Source organism: Notechis scutatus, chromosome 12 (genome assembly GCF_049901735.1).
Source record: "Notechis scutatus isolate UNSWTSFEM ecotype Mainland chromosome 12, rNotScu1.2, whole genome shotgun sequence".
NCBI classification, from domain to species: domain Eukaryota; kingdom Metazoa; phylum Chordata; class Lepidosauria; order Squamata; family Elapidae; genus Notechis; species Notechis scutatus.
The window spans coordinates 16,366,095-16,385,423 of record NC_142020.1 but is presented as its reverse complement, the minus strand read 5'-3'; the positions used below and the strand labels follow the sequence as shown (position 1 = coordinate 16,385,423).

At 53.6% G+C, this 19,329-nt stretch overlaps 2 protein-coding genes across 3 annotated transcripts in view; one reads left to right on the top strand and one right to left on the bottom strand.

Annotated features, from left to right (window-relative positions):
- The first annotated feature begins 871 nt into the window (after window positions 1-871).
- On the top strand, window positions 872-10,130 carry GRAP (GRB2 related adaptor protein). 2 transcript variants are annotated; one of them, XM_026683223.2, is made up of 5 exons: window positions 872-1,135; window positions 1,926-2,023; window positions 3,343-3,465; window positions 7,974-8,142; window positions 8,542-10,130. In XM_026683223.2, exons 1-5 carry the CDS (start codon window positions 1,058-1,060, stop codon window positions 8,725-8,727), a joined length of 654 nt encoding a protein of 217 aa, XP_026539008.1. In that variant the 5' UTR covers window positions 872-1,057; the 3' UTR covers window positions 8,728-10,130. The 2 variants fall into 2 exon arrangements, with proteins under 2 accessions (XP_026539008.1, XP_087798427.1); XM_087942301.1 differs by lacking the exons at window positions 7,974-8,142; window positions 8,542-10,130 and adding an exon at window positions 5,790-6,110 and having other exon boundaries at window positions 925-1,135.
- Window positions 10,121-19,329, bottom strand: part of SLC5A10 (solute carrier family 5 member 10) — a 39,911-nt gene continuing 30,702 nt past the window's right edge. Inside the window, exons 9-14 of the mRNA XM_026683217.2 lie at window positions 18,443-18,550; window positions 18,163-18,313; window positions 12,512-12,680; window positions 11,912-12,127; window positions 10,857-10,953; window positions 10,121-10,488 (exon numbers count right to left, since the gene is read on the bottom strand). Coding sequence (XP_026539002.2) covers window positions 10,313-10,488; window positions 10,857-10,953; window positions 11,912-12,127; window positions 12,512-12,680; window positions 18,163-18,313; window positions 18,443-18,550 — 917 coding nt within the window. The 3' untranslated portion in view covers window positions 10,121-10,312. The remainder of the gene's footprint in view (window positions 10,489-10,856; window positions 10,954-11,911; window positions 12,128-12,511; window positions 12,681-18,162; window positions 18,314-18,442; window positions 18,551-19,329) is intronic.

Below are 19,329 nucleotides of genomic sequence, written 5' to 3'. Positions count from 1 at the left end.
TGGAATGGAGGAGAAACTTCCTGATAGCAACAACAATTAGCCGGCGGGACAACTTGCCTGCCGAACTTGAAGGTGCTCCATCCCTGGAGGTGCTCCATCCCTGGTTAAGAAGAGACTGGAGAGTCACTTGGTCTGGAATGGGGTAGGGTCTCCTGCTCTTGCAGGGGGGTGGACTACAAGACCTCCAAGGTCCCTTCCAGCTCTATTGGATTGATGGATGTGTGCACTTCCAGCCTCTGGTTAGGCAGAAGATGGTCCAAGGCCGCCTCGCCACCTTGTGGCCAAATGAGGCATTTTAGAAGGAGTTGCGCAGATGTTTGGGCAAGTGGTTTGGCCGCAGGGCCACTGCGCCCCCGCCCAGCCTCCTGAACAGTGGATGGAATAATCTCCCTTGCGGATCCCTTGGGCAAGAGGGGAAGGCAGTGGGGCAGTGGGTTTGGGGGCAGCAGGACCCCAAAAACTCCGAGCTGAGACTTTCCAAGCTCACCTTCTGCATCCATTACACAAACTCAACCAATTATTGTGCGTGGTTTTTTTTCCACCTAGAAAAGCAACAGGAGCCTTTCGAGGGGGAAAGAGGCTGGCTTGGGTTGGTGGCTTCGGCCAGGGGAAAAAATACGCCCCCTTTTGCCTTTTTAGAACCGCTGGTGATGGGTTCGAGCAGATGCGCCTGCCTTGAGCACAAGCAGTGCAGGCGGCAGGAAACCTTGCGCTGGAGCCCCCTGGGAGGAGAGGAGGAGGAATTCCCCGCTGTGAGGTCGCTCTCTGCAGGTGCAGCTTCTTTCTTCCTCACCCCCTTGCATGCCCCCTCCAGCAAACATAGTCAAATATATTTCCTGTCTCATTTTTACGCACATATTTTTCCCCTGTTCCTTTTTCTGGCCCCAAACTACCTCCTGACCTGTGGCTGGAAGGAAAACTTCGGGGGCTGATCTGCAACGGCAGACAGAAGGCAACTCGGCCTGGTCCTTCTTAAGAGAAACTTCTGGCTGGCTTTTCCAAGGGGCCTTTGTTGGACAAGTTGGGCCAACTGGGCTGGAGAAGGACCAGCCCCAACATGGAGGCCCTTGCCTTGTATAACTTCCAGGCGTCCGAGAAGGATGAATTGGCCTTTAAGAAGGGAGACACGCTGAAGGTAAACTTGGGACTGGGGGGGGCGGGGGCGGTCAGGGCTCTTGGCAGATCAAACCTCACCTGCATTTGTTCTAAAATACCAAAAATCAGATCCAGTTGGACTGCTGAACAAAATCTGTCATCTGAAGCAAGTTGAGAGATGAGGGGTAGATAGATGATAGATAGATAGATAGATAGATAGATAGATAGATAGATAGATAGATAGATAGATAGATAGATAGATAGATAGATGATAGAGAGAGAGAATGATAAACAGATGATAGATAGATAGATAGATAGATAGATAGATAGATGATAGAGAGAGAGAGAGAGATGATAGATAGATGATAGATAGATAGATAGATGATAGATAGATAGATAGATAATAGATAGATAGATAGATTATAGATGATAGATAGATGAGAGAGAGAGAGAGAGAGATGATAGATAGATAGATAGACTGACAGATGGATGGATGAGAGAGAGTGGATATAGTTCCGATCCACCTTGCTAAAATTCCCCAAATAAAACAAGCATTATTCATCCTGCTTTTGCCAGAGCCTTCTGTCTCTCTAAAAAGTGTGCCTCAGAGCCATTTGGACTGCATCCTTGGGCCTCTGAGCTCCAGGAAAGCAATCTCCCCTTGAACTCCACATCGTCCCCTGGGCTTCCTCCACGGCAAGATGGGGTCTACCTAACGGGCTTTATCTCCCCCCACCCCCAACTCCAACCCATCCCCTCGGCAGCCTCCTGCCCCTTCCCCCCCACGGCTTCAGCCAGAGGTTTGCTTATTCCTCCTTTTGAACCCACAGATTCTGAACATGGAAGTGGACCAGAACTGGTACAAGGCAGAGCTCTGTGGGCTGGAAGGCTTCGTCCCCAAAAACTACATCAAAATGAAAGCTCATCCGTAAGTAGCGCTTTTTCCCCGCTTGTTCAAGGCAGATGAAATCATCAGTTGATTCCCTCCTAGCAGGGACCTGGCCTGCTTAGTAGGACGCCGTGGAGAGAAAACCAGCAAGCATTCCTTCAACCACACTTTGCCCATCGATTTCCGCATTTGTGTCTCTTCTCTGTGCGTATAAACAAGCATACAGTATGCATAAATTAAAAGGCATGGCAGTTTGTTGGTTTCATCCCATCAAGATCAATTCCAGCCACAGCAAGGATGCCAGATCTGGGTCACCGTTGGCCCCCACGAAGCCCAAAGCAACCCCCTTGCAAGGCAGAGGGGCGGTGGACAATTGCAAGAGCAACCCAGAGAGTTTTCTTACAGGGCTCTGGTTGACGTTTTTTGTTTTCTCTCCCCACCCAACCCCCTGTTTCAATATTCAAATGGGGGGTGGGGGGGTGGGGGGGGAAAACCGAGCTGAGCTTCAGCCATGCGTTGCCTTGCAAAACAGGCATCCTGGGAGAAGAAGAACGGAAGATCAGAGAGCGAAGGCACCTGGGAGGTCTTCTAGTCTAGCTCAAGCAGGAGGCCCTGGCTGGCTGGGGAATTCTGGGAGTTGAAGTCCACAAGCCTTAAACTTTCTATGTTGAAACCCACCCACCCCCCCTCCCCGCCTTATATCATTCGGGACAAATGGCTGCCCAATTTCTTCTTAAAACCCTCCGGTGATGGAGCACCCACAACTAGGTTGAATCTCTCCTTGATTAGCTTCCATCCGTGGCTCTTTGTCCTGCCTTCAGGGGCTTTGGGGAAGAGGTGCGCCCCTCCCTCTTCTTTGGGGCAGCCCCTCCAATGTTGGAAGGCTGCTACCCTATGAAGAGATGAGACTGGAGTTGGGGGCTGCTCTGCTGAGAGCGCTTTGAGGAAGAGAGACGGCCTAACCTCTGAGCAGGGTCTCTTGCCCCACCCCATGGATTTCCTTCCTCCCCCATTCCTTCCCCTTGTGCCTTTCCCTGGTCCGGCCTCAGCTGCCGAGCGGTTGTCCCCAGGCAGAGCCGGCCCGGAGAATCCCAGCCGTGAGCTACTTTTGCAGGGTTAGGCACGAAGTGGGTTTCTCCTGCGCGCAAGAGAGATCAGTTCCGGTTCTCGCCGAAAGGAGCTCAAGCAGAGCAATCCACTCTCGTTCTGACAAGAGTCAAAAATAAACCGAGGCTGCTTTGTTGAGCCACCCACACCCTCGGGAGGTACAAAAGGGGAACCGAAACGTCCTTGGCAGCCCCGGTGGCTGTCACCTTGGATAGGTTGGGAACCTTGACCTCCTGCCTCTGACCCTCCAGGTGGTATTCTGGCAAAATCTCCAGGCAAGGCGCTGAAAAGGCCCTCCTCAGACGACGGTTCCGGGGCATGTTTCTCATCCGGGAGAGCGAAAGCAGCCCGGGGGATTTCTCCATCTCTGTGAAGTAAGTCCTTTGCCTCGAGGCTGTGGGGGAGGGGAGTGGGGGGTCCCTCTGCTGTTGGGGGGCCCCAGAAGGACCCGGGTGCCCCGTCAAGGGAACCCTGGGGAGACTCCTGCTGCGCGCAACCGTTCCCTTCGGCTGCAGGTCAGAGCACCAGAGGGAGCTCTCCACTCACCGGGAAGCAGCCGAAGCAGCCTCTCCAGGAAAGAAACCGCCCAGGGCGCTTGGAAGGAGCCAATTTCCCAGCTTTGGGAAATGAGGGAGCAATTAAAAGAATATAACCGAGGGTTCCTACCAGCGCAAAGCATGCTTCCACTTCTGCAGTAAACTTAATTGGCCATTCAGCGGCAGGTGCTTTTGCTTCTAGTGGAAGCCCACCCACCTTAAATGCCTGGGAGTTTCTGGGAGTTGAAGTCCACGCATCTTAAAGTCAGAAATGCTGCTCTAAGCCCCTCGGAGTCACCCAGCACCTTCCTTCCCTCTCTGTGCTCCTCCCACCCCTCTGGGGGTGACAAGTCGGGGAGGGCCCCCTCCTCCTCTGTGCACATCTGGAGGGGCCCTTCTCAGCCCCTTCTCGCCCCCCCCCCCACACCTGCCATGACCATCTTGGCACAAGCCAGGCAAGCAACAAGGCCACCATCCCAACCAAGCTGCTTTGCTGAAGGAGGTGCCCGGGAGGGAGGGAGGGAGGGTGGCGAGAGGACACCATTCAGGTTCATGTTCAGACTGATGCGCAGAGCCTGGCATGCCAACCACCCAGCAAGTCTTCTGTGCCAAGGGCAACCCATTAGGGAGAGAGAAACCGGGGGGGAATGTGACTTCATCCACCCCTTTGCCAGCCTGGCACCTTTTCTTCATCTCGACCCACTTTGTATTCAAAGTCAAATCCGGGCCTTTTCTCCCTTTCTGTTTGCTTTTGTTCAAAGGCGACTCCTCTGCTTCCAAGGGACTAGAAACTTGTAGCAACAAGCCCCAAAGCTATCCGTTAAACATGACAGAACTGACCTCTCCTTTATTTACCAGGGAGTGGTTCTGCTCTCCGTGAGCACAGTTCTCAGCGATTTGCCCCTGGAGGGGGAACCGACCAGGCACATCAGGCCAGCGGAATGGCTTCCCCCTGTACTCACCGCGAAGGTCCTCGATCGGCCCTGCTCCTCCCCAACCCCCCTCCACCGCAGCCAGCATTCTTTAGAGGCCACAACTCCACAACTTCACACTTTGCCTTAAGTCTTCAGTGTAATGGGGTGGGAGTGTTTAAACCAGGAGTCCTGGAGTGTTTAAACCAGGACTCTCCATACCTGGCACTTCAACTCCCAGAATTCCCCAGCCACTTTTGCTTTGCTTTGCTATGCTGGCTGGGAATTCTGGGAGATGAAGCCCCCAAGTCTTAAAAGTTGCCAAGTTTGGAGGCCCCGGACCTAAGTTCAAGTAGTCCTTGACTTATGACCATGGTTGGGAACCAGAATTTCTGTTGCTAAGCAAGGCAAGATGTTTTTTGCCACGGTCGTTATGCAGATCACTGGGGTTGTTAAAGGAATGATGTGGTCATTAAGCAAACCCGACTTCGCTTATTGACAAACCGGCATGGTGGTTTGCAAAGCAAGATTTCCAGCTGAGCCAGATATGCAAAGTCATTTCGAGGGAGGCGCCCAGCAAGCCTCTCCTGGTGTCAGGAACCAAAGGGTCCCTCTTCTTGACTTCCTTTCCAAGAGATTGAATGGCCCTAGGTGTGTTTCCAAAAGGCCACAGGTGAGAGGCCCAGGTGTCATCCTGCCCTTGTGCGTCCTGTCCTGTTCGAAGGGAGGGGAAGAAAAACCAAGCTGAGCTGGTGGAAGAGGCTGGGATGATTCGTCCTAGATCAACAAGGGAGTTGAGTTTCCAGAGACAGCAATGAAAAGATGCTTCCTTCGTGCCCTCAATTATATGGCCAAAATGGTGGAGTCATCCTGGGTGGATTGGCAAGGCCAAAGGGCTGTAGAAACCCGGTTCCAGGATCCCAAGCACATCGATGTACTGAGATCTCATCACCTATAAGCCTTATGGTCTCTGCCCAGTTCCAGAAGAGGAGGGCAAAATGGGCCCAAGCCTGAGGTCTCCTCCCCTGCTTAGACCAGAGGAACAGGCCGGTTTCACCAAAGGTGCTCCAGAACCTGCAAAGTCGGGTCAGCCTTTGCATGGCTCCATCCTGGTGCCTCTTTCTAAGAGATGTCAACAGGCCAGGCATCATTTCCTCCTGACCTGGAAAACCACAGAGCTTGAACTTGCGTTGAGTTCTCTGCCAAAATTAAGCTGTGGTTGCTGTCTAATTTTATCATCGTTTTTCCTAGGATCATGGGGTGCAGTTTTCATCAACAGGGCGTAGAAAGGACAGCTCTGCAGCTTACTCCCGTGTCAGCAGAAAATAGGCAGGTGGCTTTTGAAGAACTACCAAGGGTAGGAAGCAGCTTTGCATGGTATCTTCTGCCACTTTCACATGATCCAGAAAGGGATCTGAGTCAGATTCCTTCTCCTGCCCAACATGCTGGCTTCCATGTGGCCAGCATGGCTGAGAATTAAGAGGGCTACATTCCCAAAATGTCAGGAGTGGGTTGAGGAGATTGACGCAGGATCATGACGGGTAAAGTGGCTTCTCCTGGAGTCCCGTTTGATTCTTCCTTCACATGGTGGGTCTCCAAAACCCAGGAAGGCTTTAACCCAGTTGTTGTAACTTAGGATCTCTTTAATGTTCAGGGCGGAATAGGGAATTTTCTGCCTGAAAAAGAGCTGTGTCCCCTTCCCAAGTGTCCCAGTGAAGAGAGGTTGACCCAAACCCATCTTGAACAAATCCATCCATTGAAGTTCTATAGCTGCCCACCCCGTCTGGGCAGCTTACAATTCAACACCGTCCATTTTTCTTCTCCTACAGTTGTTGGGTCTCCTTCAAACCAACCCTCAAAAGCTTTCTGAATTGATTCCTCCCCTCCCCAGCAGGCCCCATCCCTCCAACCATTGCCCCCCGCAACGACACAACGCCTGCTGCCCCACCTCCAGGTTGGTCCTCTCATCTCAGGCATCAGGGGGCACTTCAGGCATCGGCACCCAGAGCCAAGAAATGTGCTTCCTGGCACATTGCCTAAATCAAAACATCGCTCAGACTCTCTGGGGTGTTTAATCTGCGACTTTGCGGATGCAAGTTGTCACTTGACACAGGAACTGTGAAAGCAAAGCTGTTTTCCCGTCGCCTCTTTGTGTTTATATCAGCTTTGTGTCTCTCCTGTTTCAGCAGCCGAAAGCTTATGAGGCAGAGTGATGAGAACAGGGTATAATTATGGCTTAACCCCAGTGCTGGAATTGCAAAGGATGGGACTTTAAAAAAAAAAAGGCAATTTGCAGCTGGGCAGCTAAATTACCAAATAAAAGTTTCTTCTGGAGGTGATTTGGAACTTCCCTGGGCATTTAGAAGCAGAAGGGTAAAATTGCACCAAGTTTCTGGCCTCTGATCATTTTCCAAAGGCGGCAATTTTGAGAGGGGTGGACTTCAACTCCCAGCATTCCCCAACCAGTATGGCTTGCTGGGGATTCCTGGGAGTTAAAATCCACAAGTCTTAAAGTTTGGAACATGCCTTTGGAAAATATTGGGTTTAACCCTGGCAATTCAGGAGACCGTCGTCAAAGGCACCAGTTCTCCACCATCTCCAGAGGTTTTTGGCCTGTGACTGTCAACTGTTATTTTGCCCCAAGAAAACCAAACGCAGCAGTTATCTGGCTGGAAATAAGGCCTTTTGCAGTTATATCAGACACACAACACCGACTGTCATCAACCCCACCTGGTTGTCCACCTCACATCTCGCATACTGAGACCTGGCGAAGGTTGGCAAGCAAGTTGCACACAGAGGGTGCGCTCTTTGTGAGTCAAGGCTGTGGGGATTAGCAGGAGCTACGGAGGTCAGCCTGCAGGCGGATTGCTCTTATTCCTTTCTTTTCTTGGTTTAAAGGAAGCCTCGAGTCCTCGGCACAAGAGCCAAGGAGCCTAGATGGGAGAGCTTGGGCGAGGTCCCCACTGAGAGGCCAAAGCCCTCACTCGTGCCAAGTTGCGTCCTTCCTGTGGCAAACAGACTTTAAATAAAATGATTAAAATAGATAAAATAGATGCAGAAAACTAAGTTGCTTTAGTAAGGCGGAATATCAGCGTTGGAAGGGACCTGGGAGGTCTTCCGGTTGGGCAGGAGAGCCTTTACGGTCTCAGACTAACGGCTGTCCAATCTGATGGACGGGGGAGACTGTATGGTCATCCAGTCTATGCGGTAGACACACGATAAGGAAGGTCGCCCTGCTTCTTTCTCCACGATGGACTCTGGTCCATGAAATTGTTTCCTAGAACCATCAACCTGGAGGGCCGTTGAGGCCATCAAGCCAACCCCTGCTCCGTAGAAGAAGCCCAATCCACCAGCCAAGTGCCCGGCTGTGCTCCAAGCACCCAAGAGCTCTCCTCCTCAGCCCTAAACTTCATCCACCCTCTGCTTCCCTCCTAGCTGCGGAGACCAAGTGCTGCATTTCAAAGTTCTCCGAGATAAAAGGGGCAAGTACCACCTCTGGGAGGAGAAGTTCAACTCCATCAATGAACTGGTGGACTTCTACCGAACCACCAGCATCGACAAGAAGAGGCAGGTCTTCCTGAAAGACCATGGAGAAGCCGAGGAGGTAAGGAACCACCCAGCCTCCCCTCGCTTTCCCCCCCGTCCTGTTGTAACTGTGAATAGTCGTATACGAGTGGTTGGCAAGTCAAGGGCTACCTGGAATTGCACCCCTTAATTTAGAAGAGGGCCTCTTCTGGAGCCTCCCTTGACCTCCTGGGCTCCCACTGCCCACCAAGCCAAGGCTGACCTTGGAGAACATCTTGCCTTGGGAGCTTCTAACCAAGTGGACAAAGGCACCCCAGATCTTCTGTCTCACTGAATGATCCCCAACCTCTCGCTCTGAGAAAGAACGCCCATCTCATCCCCCACCCCATTCAACCACAGAGCTGGGACAAGGGGGGGCGGGAGGAGGAGAGAATTGCTAACAAGACCCCACATTTCCTTTCCCCTCTTTCGCCCGCAGCCCAGGAAGCCGACGTTCGTCCAAGCCCAGTTCGACTTCTTGGCCGAGAACCCCTCGCAGCTGAGCTTCTGCAGAGGGGACGTCCTCAAGATTCTGGACTGCTCGGACCCCCACTGGTGGAGAGGGAAGCTGGGGGTGAAGGTGGGCCTTTTCCCTCGGAACTACGTTTTCCCCCTGCGCATGTGACCTGCCTGGCTCACTCAACCATCCCTTCTGGACCTTCCCTTCTCTTGCACCAAGTCAGCCGATGTTCTCACTCGGCCCTCAGCCAGAGCCAGGCAAAACGTTTCATTACTTTCACACTCCGACCTTAAAAGAGGAACCCCCAGACGGCCGTTCAGAGGCTGAAACTTTGGGGCTCATTGCAGGCTGAAATGCTTTGCAGACCGATCCCCATCACTCACCTGGAGCCCAAACAAACCTCTGGAGTTTTCTAATTATTTTGCCTTATAAAACAATGTACTTCTAGCCGTAGAACCGCAGTGCAGCTTCAATCAAAGCGCTGTCCCAAGTCAGCCCTTCTTCACAACTGCCTTGTGGTCCAACCATCTGATGTTTTCGAAGAGCTGCTGAATTTACATGCTGGAAGGACCTACAGCAAGAAATCTGATCCGCTGGTTCCTACCACCCCACATTGGTAGGGGGGAAAAACTACAGTTCCCAGCATCCCTTGACAAGATGCGTGGACCGCCAACTTACAGTGGAGGGGTCCCTCCTAGAGATGCCCTGCAGAGCATGCTGGCCAGGGAATTCTGGGAGTTGAAATCCACCCATCTTAGAGTGGCCGAGGTTAGAAACACGGCTCTGGATGCTCTCTTGGTCTCAGAGCCCTTGACTGCCACAGAAGGTCTGCTGCAAACCTTCCGGCGCGCACTGTGGGTGTCCTGCTGAGTTTTGATCTCACACCTTGGCAGAGATCCTCAAAAGTGATCCTAGGGATGTCAAAGTGATTCCCCCCAGTGGACCGATGGACTCAGGAAGCAGGTGGGGGATTTCCCTCCTCTTTCTTTCTTTCTTTTCTTTCAGCGTTTCCTTATCCAGTCCAGCTCTCTCTGCTGCGCAGTCCTCTTGGTCAGCTGCCAAGGGCCAGGAATGAAGGCGCTGATAACCACCCAGCAAGTCAGAAAGTCCACCGGTCCCCTCCTTGGCCTTCTGCTGCCCCCCTAATCTTTATGAGACCTGCCCCAATCCAGGTGTTTGCTCAGCTACCTGCAGAGGTGCTCCCAAAGCTTATCAAGACTGCCTGGGGCTGGAAGGCATTTTTCCACCTGGCGGGGCTCCCTTGCTGGGGGCCGGCCACCATTCAGCCTCCAAGTGGCCCTCAGACCACCCCAGGGGCCCTCCAAGGAGGCGCGGCGACAGTTCTTGTCTTCCTAAGCTGCTCTTATCTGCCAGACACAAGTTTCCAAAATTGATTTATTGGGTTTTATCTTCTGTGCCACTAGGCGACTTGAAGAGCCGAGCAAAGTGGCAACCAGGACTTACAAACTGAACGCCGCCCCCACCCCCGGCCCCCAAGTCATTTCTTTCATTCCTAGGGGAAAAAATATCTCTTGATGAAATAAAAGTTTTCCCTTTAAACCCCCAAGTCCCTTTCGGAGAAATTTTCTTCAAATTCTTCTTCCAAAAGCCCCTTTGCTTTGCCAAGAACCCCCAGGGCGGAAATCTATTGAGAAGCACCCACCAACCCCCCTCTTTAAGGCCCCTTGGAACGCAGCCCCTTCCCTCCCTCCGAGATCACCCTTCCTGCCCCCACCCCAAAGAAACCCCTTCAGGCGAAGTAAGCGTAGAAAAAGAGGTTGATGCAGAGGAGGACCAGGGCATTGGCAGAGCAGACCTGGGACCAGAAGCCGGCTGCCCTCTGCGTGCTCCAGCCACCCTTCCCTGGGGCACCTCCGGCCTCCCTCTCGGTGCAGAAGGACCCCGGCTGGGGGATTCCTGGGGCAGCTGGCAGGGAGAGAAGGAGAAGCCGACGGTCAAAATCAGGGTGCCCAGAGATGGCGCTCTCCCCAGACATCATTGCCACCCAACCTCCATGCGCAGGAGCAGTCCACCTTAGAGTAGGAACGCCAGGGAGAACAATCAAGGTTTGCCTCCTGCTTGCAAACCAAGGCCATTTCATGACTTGCAGGTGTCCGTCAGCCCTAGCAGGGGCTGGATGGCCTTTGGGTGCCCCCCAATGTAAGCCATTCACTTTCTGTCCCTGGGAGGCTGGCTCTGCTTTTTTTTTTTCGTCTTCATCCTCCGAGAAGAGCTGGTTTGGCATCAACTCTAGGATGCCAAGAGGAGTTTGGCTCCTGGCCCCAGAGACCCACCGTCTTTCCCCAGGCCAGGCAGGGAGGGGGCTCCAGAGAGGTGGGCAGATGAAGGCGCCTCCAGGGACCGCCGAGTCCACCAAGTCACGTCCTTTATCTACAGTGGTTTCCAAAACAGGAAAAGAGAATTGCGGCCGCTGATAAAACATGAACCCTGACTCTTCCCTTCCCTTCCCTTCCTTTCCCTTCCCTCTCTCTCTCTCTCTCTTCCCTTCTTCACCCATTTACTTCCTCTCCTTACCCTTTTCTTCCCCCTCCCCCTCCCCTCCCCTCCCAACTCGTAGGGGGGATCTTGCCTGGGGCCATAAGAAGAGGACTGTTTTGGGGGGAGGGGGCGGACCAGTTTCCAGCCCAGAACATCCTTCTGACGGCCCCTTCCACGCTCTCCTATTTTTCCTCTCCAGAGCCAAGGGACAAAAGCCTCCATCCCCCCCCCTCCATCCTGGAATCGGGCACGAAAGACCCCAGACCCAGTCCGGGAAACCTGGCTGGTTCCCCAGGGAGGAGTCAGAGTGGGTTCCAGGACAGGCTGTTTCCCAGCACTTCTAGGGGGGCAAAAGGCTGCCCTGTTTGGGGAGGTGGCTGTTTCTGAAGGCGGGGAAGTGGGGGGTGGGACTCACTGCTGGGAGGGGCAGCTTCACACACACCCCTCTCCCTCCCGCCAGCACAGGAATGCAGGACCGGCTCACCCATCATGCTTAGCTGCGGCGTGGCCGGTCGGAGGCTCTGAAGCTCAGCGTCCTCAGCCCAGCGGCTTCTGAGTTGTGGCTTCGGCTCAGCCGGAGACACAACCCAGCCTTTCTCTGAGTCAGCCGGCAGAGCAGCAGGCCTGCATCCAGCCTGGAGATCAAGCTCGCCTCTCCCGCTCCCAGCGGTGGGGCCAGGCGAAGCCCCCAATTCTCCCCCCTGCCCCCAAATGCTCTGCTACTAACTCCGTCCTTCCCGGCCCTCCAGTTTGGAAAGGGGGAGGGGATTTGGCCCTCCCTGGGGCACCTCTGCAGATGCCCCCAGCCATGCCCTCCAGGGGCTGTGCCACCCCACCTTTCCGGACTCACCTGGGCTTCAGACGGGGGCGGCGTCAGCCAGCTGATGCCCACCACGCTGGCCGCAGTCAGGAGACACAGGAGGGGAGCGAAGTGGAGGTAGTGCAGATCCCTCACAAACGGAGGCCGATGGTCCAGGACGCCGCAGCGGGGGGCCGGGTAAGCGAACTCCAAGGCCATCCGGCTCAGCCCCACCGCCAGCCCCACCGCCAGGCCCCAAAAGGCCCCCTGCACAAGGAGACCAAGGCCGTCTAGACCAGGCGAGTCCCCCGCTGGCAGCGTCAAGGCTCCCAGGATGCCCCGGCCAGCATCCCCCAACCAATAAGGCTACGGTAAGGGTCATTCTTTGGGGTTCATGCACCTTTCTCTCCAAATCCAGGTGAGCCACACACGGCCTCCCCAAGGCCAGCGTCCCATAACAACCGTCCGACACACCACAAGGCCCTCCTGAACCGGGAGGGACGGTTTTGTACCCTGGCCAGGTGTGCAAAGGGCTGCATGGGTTGGTTTTGCCTCCCCGAGCACCATTGGGGCAGCCAGAGGTCCAGCGCTGTTGAAGACAATGAAGGCACACACACACACACACACACACACACAAAGCACCGAAGTCACCTGCTCATTGGCTCTCTTCCAAAACACGGCCAGGAGAAAGACGGCAGTGACGGGAGGGGCCAGATAGCTGGTGACCGACTGGATGTAGATGAAGAGCTGACCGCTGTTGGAGCTCTGCAGGATGGGCAGCCACACCACACTCACCGCCACCAGGACGACGGTCACCACCCTGCCAAAGCAGCAAAGACACAGGTGCCCTTTGCCCTTCCCATCTCCCCCTGCTCACCTTCCCCCTTTTCCACCTCCAGAATCACCGGGGGGGGGGGTACAAAAAGTGGGGGGGTCACAGCCGGATCCTCGAAGGTGGACTTTCCTAGGGATTCTGTCCCATCTGCCGGAAAAGATTGAGGGGTCCGTTGTCCCTGTTGAGGGTCATTTTTGTTCCTGGGATGGTCATTGACTGCAATAAACCTCCTTCCCTTCTTTCTTCTCCTTCTTCTCCTTCCTTTTTTTTCCTTTTCCCTCCTTTTCTTCTCTTTCCTTCTCCTTCCTTCTCCCTTCTTTTCTTCCTTCTCCTTCCTTCTCATCCTTTCTCCCTTTTCTTTTCTCCCTTCTTCTTTCCTTCTCCTTCTCCTTCTTTCTCCTTCACTGCTTCCTTCTCCTTTCCTTTCCTTCTCCTCCTTTCTCCCTTTTCTCCACCTTCCTGATTACAAAGGTTTCCCCCAACTCAAATAATATTTGAACGCCATCGAGCAACACTCCAGCCTCACTGAAACATTCGCTTATTTTAAGGTTTCTGTTTCCTTAAGGTTTCACGTTCTTCTGCAAAACCAAGGATGGTCTTGAATGGCTAAATAAGGGACACGACCCAGCCAAACCGGAACCCCCGACATCCGTCCCAGGAAGGAGAGGGGGAGGGCTGGGAGAGGGAGCTTGGCAGGCAGCCTAGACGACCAGCTGATAAAAACGGGACCTGAATCCAACCCAGAAGTGTAATTTGAGAAAACGTCTCCGAAATGACCTCCCCGTGTTGTCTGAGAAGCAAAGGCAAAGGGTTGGGGGGGGCGGGTGGAATGGAAGCTCTTGCCACTTCCTGCTCTTCCATCCTTACAATCAAGGTGTCGGTTTCCCAGCCTGGACTACCTCAGAGGGTTGACACACCCTTCTCAGCACACCCACGTCCCCTTGCAACCCATCATACGATGCAGGGACGGATTTTGCAAGCTTGTGGAAACTCAGCTGAGTCACTCTGGATTTCAGGGGCAACCCTAACCGAAGCCACTCATGGCACCCACATTCGGAAGTGACGGTGTCCCCTGTTTCTCCCAAGCGTTACGGGCCCGAGAGTCACTGCGGAAGGAATTCAGACGTATTAACACCTCTGAAGCCATCACTCAACAACGCCCCGGCCAGGAACGGTGTCTCATGGCTTATGACCCCCCACCAGGAGGCACACCAAATTCTGGGAAGCCACCAAAGAAAAAGGGGTTAAGGCCTTCCACTCCCACCATGCAAAACCCACAAATCCTCGCAATGCACCATCAGCCCTGAGAAAAACCATGATAAATAGAAGAAGAAGCAAACAAGTCCAGGCACATCATTATGATAACTCTTTATTTATACCCCGGGCCAAAAAAGCCAATCAGATCTTAATTAAAGCATCCCCTTATTCTGGTAGCAAAAGAAGGAAGGTTGCTAAGGAGAGAGATCGCAGAGACGTAAAGTCGATGCTGCCTTTTCAACTCGACCTTGAAGAACCCGCATTTCAGGGAAAGGGGCTTCCGCCCCGAAGCCCGGCATGGAATTTTAGGAACTGGGAAAAGGGAAATGATGGCAGGGTGAGGCGAGTGAGTGAGAAATGCTAAACATCGTTAATGCAAACATGAATGTCTTTGTTATCTAATTCTGAACAGTCACCTTGGCAGCTTCCTGTTGTATGGAAAGCACCTTATGGCCAGGGGGGCAATCGACAGAAATGCTTTCCCCGGTTCCTGAAGCAATTAGGCAGTTAACTTTTTAAAATTTTCACTTTTCGGACATTTAAATGCCTGGATGTAGCCTTTTGTGGAAGACTAAAGAAGGTATAAACCGGCCTTTCTCAACTTTAAGACGCATGGACTTCAACTCCCAGAATCCCCCAGCCAGCCACAGGAGTGGAAGTCCACGTGTCTTAAAGTTGCTAAGATTGAGGAGTTTTGGTACAGATGTTTAGCAAGAAAGGAGGCTAATTGGCAGGTGAGCGTTTGCAGTCCAGCACACCTGGGCAGTGTTGGGTGGAGAATCTTCTCGAAGGTTTGACAGCTTCATAATTCGGATTATTACTGTTCCCACCCTAGGATGAGAAAGGGCCACGCAGACTTTTTAATTGACCCGCTGGGTTAGCCAACCCCACAGGGCTGTCCTCGAACAGCCGCCACGTCCTGGGAAAAGGCGCTTTGGCATAACTGCCCATCTGTCTCCAAGCCTTTGGGTGAGTCACGATTGCCTCCTCCTCCTCCTCCTCCTCCTCCTCCTCCCGCTTCTTTCAAAGCCAAGCCAGGGCAGTGGCCCAGTCCTGCCCATTGCAGGCATTTCTCAATCAGCATTAAGAACAAGAAACTTCTCCAGGCCGGGGAGGTAAACAGGCAAGGAGAGAAAGACCTGAAGAAGGGCAGAAAAGGTCACTGGCCTGGTTGGCACGAGGAGGTCAGGAGGTGTCTGGGGTCATCACTGCAGGTTCCAAGAGGTTGGGCCAGCTGAAGGTCCACCCCCACGAAGGATGGACTCCACAGTGGTGGGGGGGTTGGGGGTGCAAGGGGCCGTGGTTCAGCATGGGGGGAGCCGCAGGTAGGTGGGAAGCCATCACCACCACCCTTGAGGAGGTACCGTCTGGGGTCTAACCACTCGGGTCTACAGCCCCCAGCCAGCCTGCCAACCAGTGCTAAGAGGGGAGGCTTCGGATGGCTGGGAACAGAAGCAACGGGGCGGCAGAGATTCTTCAGCCCAAATGTTCCTCCTTCGGGACCAGCGCTGCAGTTCACCAGCCTCACTTCAAGCAGCTCAGGAGATCGGCCCCGGATGGCAAAGGGAATCGTGGCTGCAGAGCCCCCGCCCTGCCATGGACCCAGTCCTTGAATGACCCACTTCCCCCCCCCCACCAGCCACCCTTTGGCTTCCAGCCCCATCCTCGTTGCGTGCCACTCCCCGGGGAGATGACGCAAGGATCAGGCAAACGGGAAGAGAAGGAAGAGCCGCCTCGTCCTTATAAGGACAAGCGCAGCTTTTGGGTTACCTGCCGAGACAGGATCTCTGTTTTTCCAAGCGGGGCAACTGTTTGCTTCTTCCCCATGGCAACCGGGGACTCGGTCCCCACCTGGCAGCTTCAGCCTCAGCTCCTGAAAATTAGCTGCTCCTCCCTGGATCAAGCGAGGTGCCAGAGCGCAGAAGGGCCCCTTAGGCTCCCACAATCCAAGTCCTACTGGAGCCTCCATCAGAAGCAGAGGGGGAACCTCCCGAACTCTCCCCCCCTCTCAGTCTCCCCTGGCAGAGAGGAAGCTCCCTGCCCCCCAGCCCGTCCCACATTGCGGAAACCCCCGAGGCTGAAGCAGGGGCGTGCCCATCTCCCACAGCTTTCTTTCCCCGCCCGGTTGCGCCCAGCGGGCATCCCGGTCCCTCTCCGCACATCACAAGCGGAGCGATGAGCTGCAAAGAGACGCCATTGAGTGGCGGAAGGGCCCACCTTGCCCAACGCAAACTGGCTGCGCTGGGGGGGGGTCCGGCCTGCGGCCACTCATGCGCTCGCTCACCCGGGCGATGGGACTGTGCCCCGCAAATCATGCCAGGCCCAGATGTGCCCTCAGCTGCCAGAGGCGGGGAAAGGAAACCCAGCAGGATTGGAAAGGAGGCCTCCTGCAGCCGCCCTGAAGCGGGGACCTCCCTTTAACTCGAAAACACCCGCACCCCATTTTCCTGCTTAACCTTTAACAATCTTCACGGCTCACGGCTTGCATTAGCCACAGGGAGTCTTCTACTTGCAACCATTCGTTTAGCGACCGTTCAAAGTTGCAGCGGCCCTGAAGAAAGGGACTCGGGAGCAGATTTCTGCTTATGACCGTCACAGCCTCCCCGAGTCAGGGGTCACGTGATCGCATTCCTTGCAATCTTTCCAGCCGATTCCCGGCAAGCGGAGTCAGTGGGAGGAGCCGGATTCGCATAAGGACTGCATGACTCACTCAACGGCTGCAGTGAATTGCTTAACAAGCACGGTTTTAAAAAAAGGCCGTAAAATCAGGCACGATTCACTGAACGACCTCCTTGCTTAGCAACAGGAATTCTGGTCCCGGTTGTCATCACAAGCCGAGGACTAAGCGCTCTTAAAAGGGCAGCGTGAGGTTGAGATCAATGCAAGAAATCTGGGCAATCTCACAATATCACCGGCAAAGGAAGCGTACAGTGAGTTCAAGAGAGACATTTCCCAACAGTGATAACAATTAACCAGTGGAACTCCTTGCCAGCAGAAGTTGTGCTCCATCACTGGAAGTTTTTAAGAAGAGACTGGACAGTCACTTGTCTGAACTTGGTCTCCTGCTTAAGTAGGGGGTTGGACTAGAAGACCTCCAAGGTCCCTTCCAACTCAGCCACCCTGCATTGTCCAATTCATGCAGCCTGAGATGGTCCATAAATCAGATTTACAGAGAAAGAAGAATAGTCACCTATGGTGAACACAGCACTCCTGCCAATCAGTCCAACATAAATTTATAGGTATTTTTTTTAAAAACCCAATAATCCCTGGAAACTATAGAGCTAGGACGCACACAGGGGGGGTGTGAAATTTTGCAGGGCGATGAATTCCAGAGGATGACAGCCACAACATTGGCGGCTGCTCTTCCTCAGTGCCTGCTTGCCAAACAGGCCGATGAAACGGGGCATCGCTCGGTGATTAATCGTGATGAAGGTCGGTGTGCAATTCAGACAATCACCACTCGAGCTCTCGCTGTGTCACACAAACAATGAAACAATTGCTGAAGTCAGCAGATGCCGGTGAGATTGTTGAGCCCATTTTACAGGAAGAGAAACTGAGTGGCGGGTGAGACTGGAAAATTACCCGGGAGAAGAAGAGGAAGGCGAGAAGAATTCCGACCTGGGACTGAAGCCAGGTCTCAAACAGTTTTGCCCAATGTGGGGCCTTCCCTACAGACTGGAAATCCCACCATCGTTCCAAGATTGCATCTAGTTTGTTTTTGGAAGAAGTACATTCACACCTCTGGAGTTGGGCCCTCCCTTCCTGGCTAATGTCATCAGGCTGAACCGCTGTTCCTTGGGCCCCAGATAAGGCAGCTAAAACACGGCTTGTCTCTCCAGCATCCCATCAAGGTTGCCTTTGACTCTTCAACTTCCCTCTTCAACATGATCTCGGGGACAAACCCCAGATGGGCCAAGCCGGAGATGAATTACACCCCACGTCTCTGATCCCACTTTCCCGTTTCCTCCTCGTTGTCCAACAGCTAGCCAACATTCATAGATATCTGGTTTGCCCAGCCCTTGCTGGCTTACTCTAGACACCCCTTCCTCCGTGGACATTCTACCAAACTTCTGCACATGTTTAAGTTCTCCCTTCCCTCCTAAAGTAGGCAGTGCTGGTTTAGCTACGAAATATGGGACAGCAGACTTAACCGGATTGTGGATTTCTCTGAAGGCCTGAGCAGAACCCGCCAATATCCCATCGCTCTCACCTTCCAACCAGCAGCAACTCCTTCTCACTGGCCTCCTGCCGGACCTTCCTCCAGATGTCCATGGTGAAGAGGGCACTGCTGCTGTTGAAGATGGACGTCAGGGAGGACATGAGGGCAGCCATCATCACCGCCACCATTAAGCCCCGAAGACCTGGCAGGTTGTGGAAAAGTCAGGTGTTCAATGCAACCCCTAAATTTGGGGAGGAGGAGGAGAGGAAGGCCACCTGGAGTGTGAAGCTGCCTCCATGAAGGCAAGTGACACCACCTGGTCTTCACCTACCGCTGGGCATGAGCTCCATCACCAACTTGGGATAGGCAATGTTGGCGCATCCAACTTCTGTTCCACAGACGAGAGCGCATTCCTCTGGATCAACGCATCCAACAGCATCTGAAATCCACACAAACACGAGGGACCCTCAACTTACTGGGCCTCCAGCCATAGGCTGCCCCCCCCCCCCTTGGGGAAGGACCCAACTGCTCCCAAGACCCGGAGGCCAAAATTCCCGCATTCGACCCAGAATACTTTTCTGGTATATTCTTCCATCATATTATACAATCTCTTTGGATGCATATAATTCATTTATTTATTTATTTCTTGTCATGGCTTTTTTCTTGTGTAAGACACCTGGTGTTCGTGGGAGCGGAGTGTTTTTAAACCCAGGTCCATGAATAAACAAACAAAGAAACTGCCACTGGCTTCATTAGATCTGCGGAGTGGCCACGGGATCTGATGAAGTAAGACATAATTCTCGAAGGCTTTTCGTGAAATTGTTTAGTCTGAAAATAAGGAGCTCCCAGACTCCGCCTGATAATTAACCAGCCCAAGTCATAACACTAATCGGGCCTCATTAGGGATTATTATATTAGACATTCAAGGCAAGAACAGCAACTTCCGTAGGAGCCCAACATGGCCATGGATATCACACCCAAAAAACCTTCCCCAGCCTCCTAGACGCATTGCAAGGGGGACACACACACACACACACACACACAACGCCCCACAAGCAGAAGGTCTCTGAGCACCAGCTGTGGGTCAGGGCCCGTCATGAGCAATGTGGTTGCCTTCCTGCCCTGGGTGGAGAAGGTGGGTGAGGGGGTCATCGGCAAAAGAAAGGAAGGGGAGACAGAAAACGTGGACCCAGCTGCCCCAGGGAAACTGCAACCCAA

Bases quoted from the DNA above. Each gene is read 5' to 3' on its own strand.
- GRAP (XM_026683223.2), top strand. From the start codon at position 1,058: ATGGAGGCCCTTGCCTTGTATAACTTCCAGGCGTCCGAGAAGGATGAA. The intron at 3,466-7,973 runs GTAAGTCCTTTG...CTTCCCTCCTAG, and splicing joins GATTTCTCCATCTCTGTGAA to CTGCGGAGACCAAGTGCTGC. The intron at 8,143-8,541 runs GTAAGGAACCAC...TTTCGCCCGCAG, and splicing joins ACCATGGAGAAGCCGAGGAG to CCCAGGAAGCCGACGTTCGT.